The sequence below is a fragment of the Staurois parvus genome, unplaced genomic scaffold (assembly GCF_062004578.1).
Source record: "Staurois parvus isolate SC_StPar_1 unplaced genomic scaffold, SC_StPar_1.0 ptg001663l, whole genome shotgun sequence".
Lineage (NCBI taxonomy): Eukaryota > Metazoa > Chordata > Amphibia > Anura > Ranidae > Staurois > Staurois parvus.
In genome coordinates this window covers 1-18,820 of record NW_028319459.1, presented here as the reverse complement: position 1 = coordinate 18,820, position 18,820 = coordinate 1, and the positions used below count along the sequence as shown (strand labels likewise).

At 40.5% G+C, this 18,820-nt stretch overlaps 1 protein-coding gene across 1 annotated transcript in view; it reads right to left on the bottom strand.

The window, feature by feature from the left end:
- Positions 1–7,828, bottom strand: part of LOC149434833 (procollagen-lysine,2-oxoglutarate 5-dioxygenase 2-like) — a gene marked incomplete at its 3' end in the record, with an annotated part of 108,115 nt that extends 100,287 nt beyond the window's left edge. Inside the window, exon 1 of the mRNA XM_089663324.1 lies at positions 7,683–7,828. Coding sequence (XP_089519450.1) covers positions 7,683–7,785 — 103 coding nt within the window. The remainder of the gene's footprint in view (positions 1–7,682) is intronic.
- Between the last annotated feature and the right edge of the window lie 10,992 nt (positions 7,829–18,820).

The following is an 18,820-nucleotide window of genomic DNA, read 5'->3' as shown; positions in this document are numbered from 1 at the left end:
AGCGCTTAAATGCAAAAAGCAGGGGCACCAACCATCGCTTTGCACAGAGTACAAATGTGCCAGGTGCCTCTGACAGCTGCTTGTAGGCAGCATTTAGAACCAGCAGCAAGAATCGAATTACTCTTGCTACCATCTGACTGACCCTGCTGCTGTCCAGCCATGTTAATGTAGTTGTATACCAAAAAAGGGGGTAGAAGATAAACCTGTTTCAGATGGTACCTTGATTTCAGATTTAAATAAGATAACCTGTGCAGAGAGAAACCTGTAAAATGCCATTGCCGTTTCCTTCTGAAAATACTAGTTGCTGGCTGCAGTGCCATCTAAAGTCTCCAATTCTGACCTGGAACAAGCGTGCAGTTCAGTTCTGAAGTCCGTCTGACTTCATTTGCTACATGCTTGTTCCAGGCCAGTATCTCAGAACATGTCAAAGTCAGAAGTCAATTACATTCAGGCAACTGGCAGTAATCAAACTCCTACTTTCACTCACACAAAAAGTTTCCTTTAACATTTTAATTTATGATATAATGAATGGTATGATATTACTGCACAGCTGCCAATTCTTTGGGAATACAAAAGAACGTGGAAGAATATAAAACCCACATTTAACGTGTTACGCGCACTAGCAGTCATGAGAATGCGCACTATACTATTCATAGCACTTAAAATATATAAATGCACTACAACCACTAGTATAATAGATCAAAGAAAAAAATATATAATATAAATACCACCAAAAAGAGGTCTTTATATTTAACATTTCAAATACGTATTTGTGCGCACGGCACATTTAAGGTAAAAGCATTAAACATCATATCCTGTAACCCTGCACTGTGAAGATAGTTTGTGCATTACTAGGTTTTATTTTCTTTAAGTAACAAAGCAAATACTGTATCAGAGTGTGGGTGTAATGGCCAAGACAGCTTCTCATGCATTTCCTGCAATTTACACAGCATTTTCCACAAGGATCTTATTGAGAAATCGTTTTGGCCATTTAAAAGTATAAACAAAGTATATGGAAAAAATGTTACCCGTCCCAGCAGAAGGTGACAGAGACTGCATAGTGGAGCAAATTCTATTTACATGTCAGAATTTGGTGAGCAGGGATGTAAATTCCTGGTTTGTCTAAAGAGATGCCCCTGTCACAGTAAAATATAAAATCAGGTCATATGGTTTAAAGAGGAACGCCCTTACAATTCTGCTGCAATCTCTGAGAAGCAACCTCTTTCTGCTTCAAAGTACTTGCAGTCTTTTCTAAGATGTCCTAATTGTTAAGTGTAGTAACCCAGAGAAACAAAAAAAATAAATCACAATTGTTTTTTTAAGAGTAGGTAAATATCAAAGATGTTGTGGTTTCTAGAGACCACATAGAAGCCAACAGTTATTTATATACAGTAGAGTAAAACAAAAAAACACAAAAAAAAAAACACACAAATCCAGCATTCCTGATTTCTTACATTTCCCTCTCATGTCAGATATCAGAACTGGAGCACATAGAAATCCACCAAAATCTGCATCCCTTGTCACCGTTCAAAAATGAAAAGGCTGTGCTTCTTTCCATTAGCCACTGGAAGATGCTGTGCACTATGCAAGTACATCCTTTTGTCTTTGTTTTTCCAGGGAACTGCAGCAAATTCTTCTGGTTGCTGGGTCTGCCAAGGGACCTCATTTATGTATCCAGATATCAGAAGAAAAATCTTTTTTCCACCCTATCATGGAAATTAGAACGGGTAATACAGCAGATGCAAATTAAAAAAAAAAAAAAAAAAAAATTATAATATATATATATATATATATATATATATATATATATATATATATATATATATATATATATATATATATATATATATATATATTAGATTAGTATAACCAATGCATCTCTTTGAAAGCTACCCAGCACTCTAGGAAATGACTGAAGTGTCCCAAATAAAAAAAAACAAAAAAAATATATAATAATAATAAATATATATATATAATTAATAATAATAATAATAATAATAATAATATTATTATTATTATAGGAATGGTGTTTTGATTTCTACAAATGCAGTTGATCAATAAAATTGTTGAAAGGGTAGCCATAAAAAAAAAAAAACACTTGCCATAAAACACATTGAACGTAAGGATCATTGTAATATTTTATACACTCACCAGCCACTTTATTATTAGGTACACCTGTTCAATTGCTTGGTAACACAAATCTCTAATCAGCCAAAACACACAGCAGCAACTCAATGCATTTAGGCATCTAGACCTGATGGAGACAATTTGCTAAAGTTCAAACCAATCAGAATGGGGAAGAAAGGGGATTTAAGTGACTCCGAAAGTGGCATGGTTGTTGGTGCCAGACGGGCTGGTCTGAGCATTTCAAAAACAGCTGATCTACTGAGATTTTCAAGCACAACCATCTCTAGGATTTAATTGGAATGGATACGGAGCTAAGTGAACCTTTAAATACTTTATACAACATACACATGCATTATGAAGATGCTCATACCTCTGAAAGGCGATCAAGAAAAAAAAAAAAAAAAAAAAAAAAGAAGAAGTACTTGAGACTGTGCAAATATACTAAATCACAAGTGTACATGAAGAACTGTGAAATATCAAATCGACCTTTTAGATATACAACACATATATGCCCTATGAAGACCCTCATACCTCTGAAAGGTGATCAAAATGAAAAGTAAATTAAGTAATACTGTGCAAAATATACTAATCACAAGTATTCATGAAGAACTGTGAAATAGGGTCAAAACAACAAAACTAACTTATTGTCCATATACAATGAAGGAAATAAATATTTGATCCCCTGCTGATTTTGAAAGTTTGCCCACTCACAAAGAAATGATCAGTCTAAAAAAATCGAATGGTAGGTGTATTGTAACACTGAGACAGAATAACAAAAAATTCTAAAGAAATGCATGTGTAACAAATTATGCACTGATTTGTATGTTCATGAGGGAAATAAGTATTTGATCCCCTTCACAAAACAGTACTTGGTGGCAAATCCCTTGTTGGCAATCACAGAGGTCATACGTTTCCTGTAGTTGGCCACCAGGTTTGCACACATCTCAGGAGGGGATTTTGGCCCACTCCCCTTGGCAGATCCTGTCCAAGTCATTAAGGTTTGGTGGCTGACGTTTGACAGCTTTAACTTTCAGCTCCCTCCACAGATTTTCAATCGGATTAAGGTCTGGAGACTGGCTAGGCCACTCCAGGACCTTAACGTGCTTCTTCTTGAGCCACTCCTTTGTTGCCTTGGCTGTGTTTTTTGGGTCATTGTCATGTTGGAACACCCATCCATGACCCATTTTCAATACCCTGGCTGAGGGAAGAAGGTTCTCACCCAAGATTTGACAGTACATTGCCCTGTCCAGTTGTCCTATCCCTTTAGCAGAAAAACACCCCCAAAAAGCAGAATGTTTCCACCACCACGTTTGACAGTTGGGATGGTGTTCGTGGGGTCATAGACAGCATTCCTCCTCCTCCAAACACGGCGAGCTGAGTTGATGCCAAAGAGCTCGATTTTGGTCTCATCTGACCACAACACTTTCAACCATTCTTTCTTTGCATCATTCAGATGTTCAGTGGCAAACTTCAGACAGGCCTGGACATGTGCTTTCTTGAGCAGAGGGACCTTGCAGGCACTGCAGGATTTCAATCCTTGTCGGCGTAGTGTGTTACCAATTGTTTTCTTGGTGACTGTGGTCCCAGCTGCCTGGAGATCATTGACAAGATCCTCACGTGTAGTTTTGGGATGATTCCTCACTGTGCTCATGATCATTGACACTCCACGAGGTGAGATCTTGCATGGTGCACCAGACCTAGGAACACTGACAGTTTTGTGTTTCTTCCATTTGTGAATGATTGCACCAACTGTTGTCACCTTCTCACCAAGCTGCTTGGCGATAGTTTGGTAGCCCAGTCCAGCCTTGTGTAGGTCTACAATCTTGTCCCTGACATCCTTGGACAGCTCTTTGGTCTCTGCCATGGTGGAGAGTTTGAAATAAGATTGTTTGATTAATCCTGTGGACAGGTGTCTTTTATACAGGTAACAAAATGAGATTAGCAGCACTCCCTTTAAGAGACTGCTTCTAATCTCAGCTTGTTACCTGTATGAAAGACACCCGGTAGCCAGAAATCCTGCTGAACGATAGGGGATCAAATACTAATTTCCGTCATGAACATGCCAATCAGTGCATAATTTGTTACACATGCATTTCTTTTGAATTTTTTGTTGCTATTCTGTCTCTGTGTTACAATACACCTACCATTCGATTTTTAGACTGATCATTTATTTGTGAGTGGGCAAACATTCAAAATCAGCAGGGGATCAAATACTTATTTCCTTCACTGTAGACATATTAAAGTCCATATAAAAAACTCCACAATCAGTAATAGCACTGTAAAACAATGCTGTAGGTGCAATGTGGATAATCTTCCTTCAAAAGAGGTCACCAGAGTGTGTACCACCACCAAATAATTGAACGGAGGCTTACCAGAAATGGAGACCCCTTAATTATAGGGGGTCCCAACCAGCATTATGATATAGAGCACTGACCTGCTCTATAAAACCTAGATCTTCCAAACCGCCAAGTCAAATGTGGACTTGAAATGCAGTGTCAATTAGATGTAGTGGTTGCGTTAGTTTTCACCTGGTGATCTGGCCAGTAACACACCTCCTGTATTAGTGTGCTCCCCACTCCAAGTACTTTTTTTTTTTTTTTTTTTTTTTTTATAACATATCATCATTCACATCAAACAAGCTAATGTTGCTATTACAGTAAAGCAGACTCTCACACAAGGACCAGTTTGAATGGAAGCCACTTAACCTATTTTCCCTGTAACAGTACTTTTTTAATGTAGTGGGAGGAAAACAAGGAGAAAGACTCTTCCTGAGAAAGCTTCCTGAGAAAGCTAACGTTGGCCATACACCAGTAGAATGTAGTTTGTACAGACATTCTAAAAATAATTTATCAGCGCATTCCATCTAGCCATCATTTAGTTAGTTTTGTTTGAAAGTCCTTAAAATTTTGTCTAGACCTGTTACTTGACTGGAATCCCAGATGTATTAAGCAGGTTTGTTTTGTGCCTTGTATGATAATTCCTGAACGAAAACTACATTCACAATTTAGAACTTTGATCCTTGAAGAAAAATTTTCTATCCTGGTCCTTCAAATTTTTCCATTACTACATTCAGACGATCAGCAGTTTGACCTCACTAACTATTTGCAACATTGAATGTATGTTCATAAAATGAAAGTTTGTACAAACTTTTACTGACGTAAAAGAAGTTCTCCTGTATTTGATATTTAAATAGAACTAGTGGGTATGGAATACACAGAGACAACTAGTATCTATTGCAGTTAGACTCATTGGCTGGACATTGCTGTCTACATTACAGTAATCTGGTAAACTCATAAAAACGGTTTGCTCTGGAGAACATCTTGCAGTGGATCAGTTAGGAACTGCTCACTGGCCGACAGTCATTAATACAGATGAAGATTGTGGGGACTTGCCAGCTTCCTAAGATCACAGCAGCCAATTGTACCTAATAGGAGTCCTGTAGTGAAAGCATGTCTCAGTGCACTCCCTGGCTGGGGAAGATTTTTCCCATTGAGAGCTGAACTTTGAAGGTCTGCCATTATGAATTTTGCTTGGTAATGTAAGACATTGTTAAGGTTTCATTTTCAGAATCATTACCGCTTCATGCTTAAGGCAATTTATTAGCACATTTCTTTTTCACCAATCCAGTTATAATCAGCAGAAGTATATTTTGTTGGGTTAGCTTACAATAACAACAACTTTACAAGTAAATTGTCTACAATGTTTTACAAGCACAGCAATAAAAAAGGGTAAGGGCGTCTTTTGTTTATAGCCAGGATTTCTATATATAAAATGTAGAGCTACTGAATACCTATGGCTTTTCAAAGCTGATGTATAACCGTTATATTCTTATTTCTAAAGCTAATAAAAACCAAAACACACACCTCTGCTTATTTTGCAATGACAGACCTACATTCTAAATAATTACATTTACTGCATTAAAGAATGTTTCAAGTGATGAAACCACTTGTTCTCTGTAATGTACAGCGCTGAGCGAACTATTGGCGCTTTATAAATACTGTACAATAATAATAATAATAATAATAATAAATCACAGCCAAGAAATCAGCTTTTACTCATCTCACATCAGCAATATGAAATACGGTTGCTATGGGTTATCACCATTGACCGTCACTGTTCATTTTTACATTTGGGGAAACACTATAAAATGTCATAGAACAAGAAAATCGCAGGCAGTTAATAAAATAAAAAGTTTCACAATTTCTTGCTGACAGAAAGAGGATTGCATTCCCACCCAAATCAGAAAGTTCTTAACCCTTACCTTGCCAAATAAATGTTGGCTGAAAACACTACACAATTAGAAAGTAAGTCAACAAGCAGGATCACAGTGACACACATTAAACTGCCTCTTGAATCCTTTACTAGCCTAATAGGGGAGATCATTAACTTGTGTATAAAACAAAACATGGAAATATAAAGATGCAGCCTGCAGGGTGTGACTCCTCGTTAAGAAAAGTGACACTAAACTCTGGTGTAGTAAAAAAACAAAAAACTATTCAAATATATTATTGACTACTTTTATTGCTCTCAGCATCCTCCAAATTCCTTTTTTTTTTTGCTAAAATTTAGCTTCCTGTTAGAGGGTGGTTGCTTTCATTCTCCATGGTCCCACTGTATGTAGGAATGAAGCCAACCTCGCTGGCTCACTCCCGGGATGAACCAGAGATTTTGGCATAGTGTGCATATAAAAGTGCACATAACCACAACTAACTCGCACTACTCGTTCCAAACAAATAAAAGTGAAGGGGGAAATGAGGTTTGGGAGCTCAAAACTGTTACAGAAGAACAAAAGTAATAATTAAATGCAAACAACTTTCAGGGCTGTTAAGTAGTGGACATGTATGAAAATATTCTTGGAGAACAAAAGGACATATATAAAAACACAAAGCATGGACAGTTTAATAATGGAGCTAGCAGGGTGTGACTGTAAAGAAATAACAATGTATCCATTTAATGTCTTCTGCTGTGTTCATGTTCTAGTTCACTTTCCAGCAGAATATTTTGACATCATTGAAATAAAAACCAAGGTCATGGAACAATGCACATTCCAGAATCCCCAGATCAGAACAAAGAATCTGGCAGATCCCACCAAATAGTGTCCATTTGTAATGGGGAATGTGGATACGTGCAGAGGAACGTGTAAAATAAACACAGCCTGCTGTCTGGGACAGTCAATGAATCACTTGTGTGAGCACCTTACAAAAGGAACAAAGTTCCTCCAAGTCCCAGCAGACCTCTTCAATCCACAGACAGCAGCCCAACCCACATTTTATTCATCAAGCCCTTTCTTTTATGTGCATGTCACCTATACCTGATCATGTAACACATGACATCTTTTGTGCATGTCACCTATACCTGATCATGTAACACATCTATATACTCAGAGGAAATGTACAGAGGGTTAACCTATATACATGTCTAGGCTATGCCTATTTAAAGTATAGCTTTCAATATAAATCATTTCCTTGTCTATAACACACTAGATGGAATAGATGATGTACTGCAATAGATAGACATCAATTAGTAGAGAGAAGCAGTGATGACATCCAGCTTACCTGTAGAGATCAGAGGGTGCTCTGTGGCTGTGCTAGGCAGAGACAAGACAATCAGATAGATGGCTAGTGAGAAGACTTGGAAGTGAACATAGCCCCAAGGCATTCTTCCTCCTGGAGAGTAGCAGCAGCAGCTGAGAATGACTGAAGTGTGCTCACTAATGAGAGGACTAGGCAGCATTTGAGAGAGCAGCCAGCTGGCTCCTCCCCTCCTCTGCTGGCCTGGGAAAAGAAGGGGGGGTGATAAGTCATCAGCGACCCCCAAGCCTTCCCTGCCAGGGTGCTGGCTGTGTACACTGCATATAGGGGCAAAGCTTTTATCTCCAAGCTTTCATTTCTTGGAAACATAACAAATTTTAGTTTATTATACAGGCATCAGTGTAATATTACTGATTTCACATGCATTCATTTTCATGGGGATGGGACATAGACAAAGCAGGGATGAAATGACTCAGAAGAGCAGCCAGGCTCTCCGGTGTCTGCTGATAGTGCAGAATATTTAGAAGGAACAGAGAATCCAGTAAGATACCCAAAATTCCTAAGCTGCTGTGTGATCTGATCAGTGATTCCTATTCCTGGCAGTGTGCTCTGTCCTCAGATCCTTTATTCATGAGTGCTGTGTTCTCTACAATGTGCATGTCCTTTAAGACCCCGATACTTGGCATGTGACTTGCAAATCGCATGCCAAGTCACACCCCAATTACATCGGTCATATCGGTGCAGTTCCAACTTGGTAACTTCCAACTTGGTTACAGTTTAGCAATTCTTAGATGTGGTAGCTGCATTCATTTTCTTTTTCAGATTTTTTTTTAATTTTATTTTCACCTGGTGATCCAGCCAGTAAAACACCTCCTGTCTTAAAGGCTAGTTCACACTAGATGCAGTTCAGTGCACTTTTTTTCTGCATCAAACATGCATGCACAGTGTTTTCCATGTATTTCAATGGCCATGGATTCACACTAGTGCAGTCAGTTTCTGGTGCAGAAAAAAAAGCAGAACATGCTGCATTTTTTCTGCACAGAACTGTACTGGAACATGGCATACTGCATCAAAACTGCGTGTGGCGTGAACTGTAAGCAAAAACGTATCCAGAATGCATCCGGAGTGCATTTTTCTAGTGTGAACTGGCCCTAAAGCAGTCTTAGGGCAAGTTCACACTACAAAAATGCTCTCCGGATGCATTCCGGATATGTTTTTGCTTACAGTTCACACCACATGCAGTTCCAATGCAGATTTGATGCAGTTTGCTATTGGTTGTGTGCAGAAAAAATGCAGCATGTTCTACTTTTTCTTTCTGACTGGAACTGACTGCAATGGTGTGAACTAGGGCCATTGGAATACATGGAAAACACTGTGCATGCATTTCTGATGTAGAAAAAAAGTGCACTGAACTGCATCTAGTATGAACTAGCCCTTAGGCCTCATGTACACGACAGTTAAGAATTCGTATATATGCGAACATCTTAGGGATATTAGATCTAAACAAAAGCTTAAAGATAATGGAAGGGAAAATCCCCTAGCTGAGCATTTTAAGGAAGTCTACAATGGACAAATTGATGATCTGAAGGTAAAAGTAATTTTTTCTCTCACTATCTCCCCGAGAAGGTGGGATTTTGATAAACTGTTATTACAGAAAGAAAAATTTTGAATATATACTTTTGATACACTTGTTCCAAAAGGTTTAAATAATGAACTTAATTTCAAGGTCTTCTTAAATTAAATTCAATTAATCCAGGCTGACTGCCATGTCAGTGTTAATACTATTTTGCCAGCAGGGTGAATTATGTACCATTACTGCTATACTGTTAATTAACATTTTCTATATCAAGCTATGATGACTTTAAGTCACTAGGAGGCGCTGTGGAATATTCCCAATTAGAAAATAGGGTATTTAAGCAGTCTCACTGTCTCCTCCTTATGCTGAAGAAGTCTGCACTGATTGGCGGACGAAATGCGTCAATGTAACGTACTGACATCATCACACCCGGAAGCAAACGTCTCACGTGGTTGATATCACGGACTGGTGAGAGCCGTTTCAGATGCTTCCCGATCCGGCGGGAACACTGTATACTTTGCAATCCACAATATGAGGGCTGATTATTATCCTGATGGGGACTGTGTTGGTTATTCATCATTTATCCACTACTAGGCAATAGAGCTACAACGTATTGAGAGCCTTACTACCTGGAACTGTTCCGGCCTTCTGTTAATTCGACAGTGGTGGGTGTGGTGTTCTATCAGCCATCATTATATGCTGTTACACACCTCACCGGAAGACTACCTACTATCTCTCAGCTGTACCTCATGCTCTTTACTCTGCCTATCTGGAGTAACATCTACACGTGGGATAACACTGTACGTCTCAACTATATTTTTTGATGTATACCACACAGCTTTCAAGTCTTTGAAATAACATGGGACAGTATGAATCCATTTCCACCCTGTATAATCCCATGATTATATTCCATCGTATCCCAATACTGGATATATTATCAACCTGCAGGGGCGGACTGACTATTTGGAAACTTGGGCACTGCCTGAGGGCCCGGGGTCAGTAGGGGGCCCCATGAGATGCCCCTGGTACCTTTTTCATAGGCTTTTCTGAGTTTGGGCAAGGACACGGGCCCCATGATCCCTTATTGCCCGGGGCCCCATGAGTTGTCAGTCCACCCCTGTCAACCTGCATCTTAATTTGGTGTTCCCATGTATCAGAAGCAACCATTACATCACAACATGTGCTTAGTCACACCTATTGCATCTTTCAATAGTCATAATGCATATTTATTATGTTATTTGTCTATAGTCATGATTTATATGCTAATTTACAGTTTCATATGAAACGTTCCAGCGCTGTACATAGTTTCATAACAGTACAAAGTGAATACCACTGAAATGTACATGTTGCAATCCGGATTGCTTATTTATTTATTTATTACAGGTACTTATATAGCACCATCAATTTATGCAGCGCTTTACATATATATTGTACATTCACATCAGTCCCTAACCCTCAAGGGGCGTACAATCCAAGGTCCCTAACTTACATTCATTCATAAATACACATACTAGGGACAATTTAGACAGGATCTAATTCACCTACCAGCATGTCTTTGGAGTGTGGGAGGAAACCGGAGTACCCGGAGGAAACCCATGCAGGCACAGGGAGAACATGCAAACTCCAGGCAGGTGGTGCCATGGCTGGGATTCAAACCAGCGACCCTAGTACTGCCAGGCAATATCGTTGATTGTTTTTAAATAAGTGTTCAGTGATTGTATGTGTCACCATCTACGGATATCACTTTTTTCTCTCCCAAAATGGGATTAATAAAATGATGTGGTTTTTCATATGAGCTACATTGCCTGGGTGGTTATTACCTACTTTAATAGTTTGCATCATGCAACTACAACTCTTTTCTTGTTCCTTCCAAATATATCTTGTGCTGAATATATAAATTTAAATTTAACAAACACATATAATGTGAAGAATAAATTGAGTGTCATATACTGTAAGTTAAGTCCCTATAGCAGTTTAAAAAGGGCCATACAAAAATGTGAAAAATAAATGAAATATCATATAAGTCAAAGTCAGCACAGTGGCTAAATGGTTAGCACTTCCGCGTGGCAGTACTAGGGTCGTTGGTTCAAATCCCAACCATGGCACCTCCTGCCTGGAGTTTGCATGTTCTCCCTGTGCCTGCGTGGGTTTCCTCTGGTTTCCTCCCACACTCCAAAGACATGCTGGTATGTTAATTGGATCCTGTCTAAATTGGCCCTAATATGTGTATGTATGAATGTGAGTTAGGAACCTTAGATTGTACACCCCTTGAGGGTTAGGGGACTGATGTGAATGTACAATATATATGTAAAGTGCTGTGTAAATTGATGGCGCTATATAAGTACCTGTAATAAATAAATAATAAAGTCCATATATCAATTAAAATCTCCCATGATTAGTGTCCTCATTAAATTAATCCAGTGAACAGTGTATCCACCACCATCAAACACAGCCTCTTACCAGAAGCTCAGACCCCAGATTATAGGTGGTCTGCAAAGGTATAAAACTGTGTGCTTTCCAACTCAGATGTTCAGGTGCTACAATCTCCTCTCCTTGGCCTTTATAGGCTCAAATATGAAAGAGAGTCTCTATAGTGAAGTACTATCAGAATATTACTTTATAATATCTAAGATTCTACTTACAAAATGCTGACAAAACAATTGCATATTTGAACACCGCTGGTGGTGGCTCCAGCTGGCGGGGATGATGTCAGCATGGACTCCTTCGCCCTGGCGTACATTTCGTCCAAATGGACGTTCTCAAGGGGAATAGTGGGGACTATTTCTTGATTCTACTTACTATTTTGTAAGTAGAATCTTGGATTTTATAATGAGGAGAAAATGGGGCAGGGCAAGGCAGTGCTCCATGTGTAAATAGACAAGGGGAGATCGGGACCTTTCCATGAGACACCGACATATGTGCTGGGAGTGCGCATGGTGCGTGCTCTCAGTACATATGTGTTTTCAAATGGTATGTAAATATGCGGCACCTCGGCGTTGAGGCCCAGCCGCCGAAAGGACCCATATTTGCGTACGGTCGGCGTCAAGGGGTTAAAAACAAAAATGTCATGAATTGCAGCGTACCAATTCTGAGATGTGATGGCTACCTTTGGTTTCTCTTTTAGCATTTTTTTCTATTATTTTCGACTGGTGATATGGCCAGTAACACACCTTCTGCCTTAAAGTGGAACTTTACCCATAACAACTTGATAAAGAATATTGGTCTTTAGCAAGGAACATACATTCCATATTAACAATAATGTTACCAAAATTAGTGTGTGCTGTAAATTGCCTCCAGCATTGTTCCTGTTTTTCCTTGCTGGAGGCTTCCATTTTGCTGAAGCCCAGAGCCCCTGAGCAGCATTAAAACTTTAGGCTGGTAGCGGGCCAGCCTGTACAAATTTGGCACAGTGCCTAAAAAAGGAAAGCACAACTGAGCATGTGCAGAGCAGGGTGAGACAGTGTATTGCTGGATTTTGAACAGTATAGGCATCTATTTTTATTGTTTTATTCCTGCAAAAGGGGCCATCCTGAAGTGATCTGGCAGGAAATAATTTTCTGACTAAAGTTCCACTTTAAGCTGCACAAAGATGCGTTTGTTTATTTATTGCCAATGGGCTGAACCCCCCAACCCCCCCAAAAAAAAAAAAAAAGATTTATCCATCGACACAAAGCAGATGGAAGAATCCCCCAGCCAGAACATTGTATTCTAACAGTGGGACCAGGCACTGTCAGAATACACTGATCAGCGTCTGCTTATCAGCAAAAGTTTTTCAACTTCCATTTGACAAAATCAATCTAATGACCGGCTTCTGTCAAACAGAGATGATCACACACACTGACCAAAATAAAGCTGGTCCCTGCTGAACCAACTGAATTTCAGTCTATGACTAGCTTTGGGGTATCTCCAGGGGCAGACTGACAACTCATGGGGCCCCCAGGCAATAGGGGATCATGGGGCCCCTGTGTCTTTACCCAAACTCAAAAAAGCCTATGAAAAAGGTACCAGGGGCATCTCATGGGGCCCCCTACTGACCCCGGGCCCTCGGGCAGTGCCCGAGTTTCCAAATGGTCAGTCTGCCCCTGGGTATTTCTATTCTGGATAGAGGAGAAACGGAGACACTTTCAGACAGCGGCATTGTCCAAAGAGCTGAAGTAGTTAAGGACTAGTAAGCTGTAATATATTAAATTTTTGGTTTAACCACTTGAGCTCCAGAGGATTTACCCCCCTTAATGACCAGGCCTCTTTTTGCTACTCGGCGCTGCACTAATTCAACTGATAATTGCGCGGTCATGCAATGCTGCACCCAAACGAAATTTATGTCCTTTTTTTTCACACAAATAGAGCTTTCTTTCGGTGGTATTTGATCATCTGTGCGCTTTTTATTTTTCACGCTATAAACATAAAAAAGTTTGAAGAAAAACAATATTTTTTACTTTCAGCTATAAAAAATATATAGTAAACTCAAAGTTGGTTATAAATTTAGGCCAAAATGTATTCTGCTACATGTTTTTGGTAAAAAAAAATCCCAATGAGTGTATATTGATTGCTTTGTGTGGAAGTTATAGCGTTTAAAAACTATGGTATAAATACTGCAACTTACGCCATTTTTCTGCTATACAGCGCTGTGCTAGTTTAACGGACAATTGTGCGGTCATGCAATACGGTACATAAATGAAATTGACATACTTTTTCTCCCGACAAATTGAGCTTTCTTTTGGTGGTATTTGATCGCCTGTGCGGTTTTTATTTTTTGCGCTATTAAAAAAAAAAAGGCTGACAATTTTGAGGAAAAAAAAACAATATTTTGGACTTTTTGCTATAAAACATGTCCAGTAAAAAAAAAATGCAAAAATCAAATTTAGTCATAAATTTATGCCAAAATGCATTCTGCGACATGTCTTTGCTAAAAAAAAAAAAGCAATACGTGTAAATTAATTGGTTTACGTGAAAGTTATAGCATTTACAAATGGAGGGAAAGATACTGGGATTTTTAGGTTTTTTTTTATACTAATAATGGCGGCGATCAGCGAATTATGGCGGCAATCAGGGACTTATGGCAGCGACCAGAGACTTATGGCGGGACTGCGGCGGACATTCTGACATTGGGGGGTACTGATTTGGGGTCACTGACATCCCCAAAAACACTAATACAGTGATCAGTGCAAAAAAAAAAAAACTGACACTGTACTAATGGCAATGGGGAGGAAGGGGTTAACTTTATTTTGCAGGGAAGGGTTATAGGAGTGAGGGGAGTGTTTTACTAGGGGGCGGGGGTGTGTGCTGCACAGGACAAGGCTGATCGAGAAAGAGAAACTCTTCTTTCTCGATCAGCTCATCCTCGAGCTGACAGGGAAGTGACAGACAGCACAGCTACTGCAGCTGTGCTGTCTATCACTGTTTGCCACCGATCGCCGGAACATAGCCGCTAACGAGCGGCTGTGACCCGGCGACTGACATCTGCGGCGGTGATCCGCGGGACAAATAGGGCGGCGGCGCTCCTCGCGCGCACCCCCTATTTGTTTACAAAACACACATCTTAAAACATGGTTTTGCCTGCGAGTGCCACCCTGCCGCCGTATATGTACAGTGGCTGGGCGGCATGCGGTTAATACTGCATTAAGGAGTAAAGACTCATCAAGGAAGATGAACGTTTATTTTACTTTTCAAAGCCCAATTAAAGTTAAAACTGAACTCCAGGGAATGTATAAATTCTCCCTTACAATTGGTCTGCCCCCATACTGCAAGAGTTAAATTCTTGTTTCTGTCTAGGGGAATAAGAAAAGCAATTTGTTGTGTCAACAAGGCAGCATATTACCACATGTATTCTGCTATTTTGGTGCCAGGAAAGGAATATTACAGTAAATATTTCATACAATTTTCCATTGTATTCACCTGATGCTCCATTCCCACAGGCTCCCTCTCCACTGTAAGACTGGTTCCCTCCTGGTCCTCTGACATCATCAAGTCAAGTGCAGACTCCATAGCCTTGCATTGGATGTGAGGATGCCGAGGGACATTTCACCACTGAAGAACAGGGGATTGCTGGCTCCTGCAGGAACATGAGAATGGGTCAGTAAATGCATTTGTAATCCTCTAGACCTAAGCACCCATTTAACCCTGGCAGTGGAGGGGGCAGTACTACTGCAAGGGGTAAGGTTGTTCCTTCCCATGGAGTTAAAGTAGTTGTGAACATATAATGTTATGGACACTTTCTAATACAGTTAGTATTAGTAATTTAATTCCTGATAGTGGGTGGCTGGTTACAGGACACTGGGCAGATACAAAGTGTTTCTGTATTCCATAGTCTGTTCAGCCTCAGGCATGATGGAGGATGTGCTTGATCGGGGTGGGGGGAGGGGGGTGCCAGATGCAGGCTGTAATTGGGAGGGAGTGTATGTTAGAGGCAGGCTGTGATTGGTTTGTGCCCTGCAGGGGCGGACTGACAACTCATGGGGCCCCAGGGCAGTAAGAGATAATGGGGCCCTCTGTTCCCCCGCCTACACTCGAGACACACCCACACAACACCCTACCTAGATATTGCAGAAGGGGCATTTAAATATTTACTAGATATAGAAGGGGCATTTAAATATTTACTGCAGCAAAGTCTGCATGAATGTTCCCGGCTTCTTTCCATAGGTTCCAGGTTTAAAGATGGTTTGCCATGTGGGGGAAGTGAAAGAGAGAGGGGAGTGAGAGGGAGAAAAAGAGGAGGGGTGAGAGAGAGAGAGAGAGAGAGAGAGAGAGAGAGGAGTGAGAGAGAGAGGAAGGGATGAGAGAGGAGGGGTGTGTTTTAAATTGCGCTAAAAATTGGGCATGGCTTAAAAGGTGTGTGGTTAAATACAGTTGCAAGAAAAAGTATGTGAACCCCTTGGGATTACGTGGAGTTTTGCATGAATTGGGCATAAAATGTGCTCTGAACGTCATCTAAGTCACAACAATAGAAAAAAACAGTCTGCTGAACATAATACTACACAAACATTAGATGTTGCCATGGTTTAATTGCACATAACATGTAAACATTCACAGTGCAGGGAGGAAAAAGTATGTGAGGCCCTAGCTTAATGACTTCTCCCAGAGCTAATTGGAGCCAGGAGTGAGGCAACCTTGACTCCAATCAGTGTGATGATATTGGATGTGTTGCTGACAGCTGTCCTGCCCTTAAAAAACACACACCTGTTTTGGGTTTACTGGTTTCAAGAAGCACTGTCTGATGTGAACCATGCCTCGCAGCAAAGAGCTCTCAGAAGACCAAGAATCAAGAATTGTTGACTTGCATGAAGCTGGAAAGGGTTACAAAAGTATCTCCAAAAGCCTTGATGTTCATGTGTCCATGGTAAGACAGACTGTCTACAAATGGAGAAAGTTTAGCACTGTTTCTACTCTCCCTAGGTGTGGTCGTCCTGTAAAAATGACTGCAAGAGCACAGCGCAGAATGCTGCATGAGGTAAAGAAGAATCCCAGAGTGTCAGCTAAAGACCTACAGAAATCTCTGGCACATGCTAACATTTTTGTTGACACATCTACAATAAGGAAAACATTAAACAAGAAAGGAGTACATGGGAGGACACCACGGAGGAAGTCATTGCTGTCCAAAAAGAATATTGCAGCATGTTTGAAGTTTGCAAAAGAGCACCTGGATGTTCCACAGCACTACTGGCAAAATATACTGTGGACAGATGAAACCAAGATTGAGTTGTTTGGGAAGAACACACAACACTATGTGTGGAGAAAAAAAGGCACAGCACACCAACATCAAAACCTCATCCTCACTGTAAAACATAGCGGAGGGAGCATCATGGTTTGGGGCTGCTTTGCTGCCTCAGGGCCTGGACGGATTGTTGTCATTGATGGGAAAATGAATTCCAGAGTTTATCAAGACATTTTGCAGGAAAACGTACGACCATCTGTCCGCCAACTGAAGCTCCGCAGAGGATGGGTGATGCAACAGGACAATGACCCAAAGCATACAAGTAATTCAACAAAACAATGGCTGTAACAGCACAGAATACGCCTTCTGGAGTGGCCCAGTCAGAGTCCTGACCTCAACCCAATTGAAATGCTGTGGCATGACCTTAAGAGAGCGATTCACACCAGACATGCCAAGAATATTGCTACACTGAAACAGTTTTGTGAAGAGGAGTGGTCCAAAATTACTCCAGATCGTTGTGCAGGTCTGATCTGCAACTACAGGAAATGTTTGGTTGAGGTTATTGCTGCCAAAGGAGGGTCAACCAGTTATTAAGTCCAAAGGTTCACATACTTTTTCCTCCCTGCACTGTGAATGTTTACATGTTATGTGCAATTAAACCATGGCAACATCTAATGTTTGTGTAGTATTATGTTCAGCAGACTGTGTTCTTCTATTGTTGTGACTTAGATGACGTTCAGAGCACATTTTATGCCCAATTCATGCAAAGCTCCACGTAATCCCAAGGGGTTCACATACTTTTTCTTGCAACTGTAGTGTCTGAGATGACATATAGTGCAGAATGAGGTCATGTTAAATAGGGAATGTACAGTGTGGTGTGTATGACAGTGGGTAGTATGTACAGGGAGAGGAGTGCGGAGTGTATGGCTGTGGGTAGTATGTGTAGGGTGGTGTCAGTAGGTGGTGTCAATAGTTCTTCATTTTTATTAGTATTTTTTTTTTTTTTTTTTACAATTTTATGATTTATTTTTACAAATTAATGTTTTATTATTTTTATCATTTTTTTTCAAAATGCTTTTGGGTGGCCAGTGAATGGTGTTAGTAGAGCAATGGTGTGGGTGTCAGAATTTTTACATTTTTATTATCTAATGTTTATTTTTTACAATTTATTTCTGTATTATTTTTTTCACAATGATTTTGTGGGGGCAGTGGACAGTGTCAGTAGGGAGTGAACAGGGAGCACTAGTATATGTTGGGCTGTCATTAGATTGGGATGAATAACAGAACCTGTACCCCTTATATCGGAAGGAAGGGAATGGATGGAGGGAAGGAAGGAAGAAAGAAAAGGGAGGGAGGGAATGGATGGAGGAAGGAAGGGGAGAGAGGAAGGATGGGTGGGAGGAAAGAATGAAGGGAGGGGAGGAAGGAAGGGAAGGAAGAAAAGGGAGAGAGGGAATGGATGGAGGAAGGAAGGAAGGAAATAAATAAAATGGATGGAGGAATGAATGAAGGAAGGAAGGGGAGGGAGGGAAGGAAGGGAAGGGGAAGGAAGGGAGGGAGGGAGGAAGGAAGGATAAAAAAGGGAGAGAGGGAATGGATGAAGAAAGAGGAGGGAAGGAAGGAGGGGTGGGAGGAAAGAAATGACGAGAGGGGATGGAGAAAGGAAGGGAAAGAAGAAAGGGAGGGAATGGATGGAGGAAGGAAGGAAAGAAAATGGATGGAGGAAGGAATGAAGGAAAAGGAGAGAAGAAAGGAAGCTAGGGAGGGAATGAATGGAGAAAGAAAGAGGAAGGAAGGAAGGAAAAGGAGGAAGGGAGGAAGCTAGGGAGGGAGGGAGGGAATGGATGGAGGAAGGAAGGAAGGAAGGAAGGAAGGAAGGAAGGACGAAGAAAAGGGAGGGAGGGAGATGGATGGAGGAAGGAAGGAAATGGATGG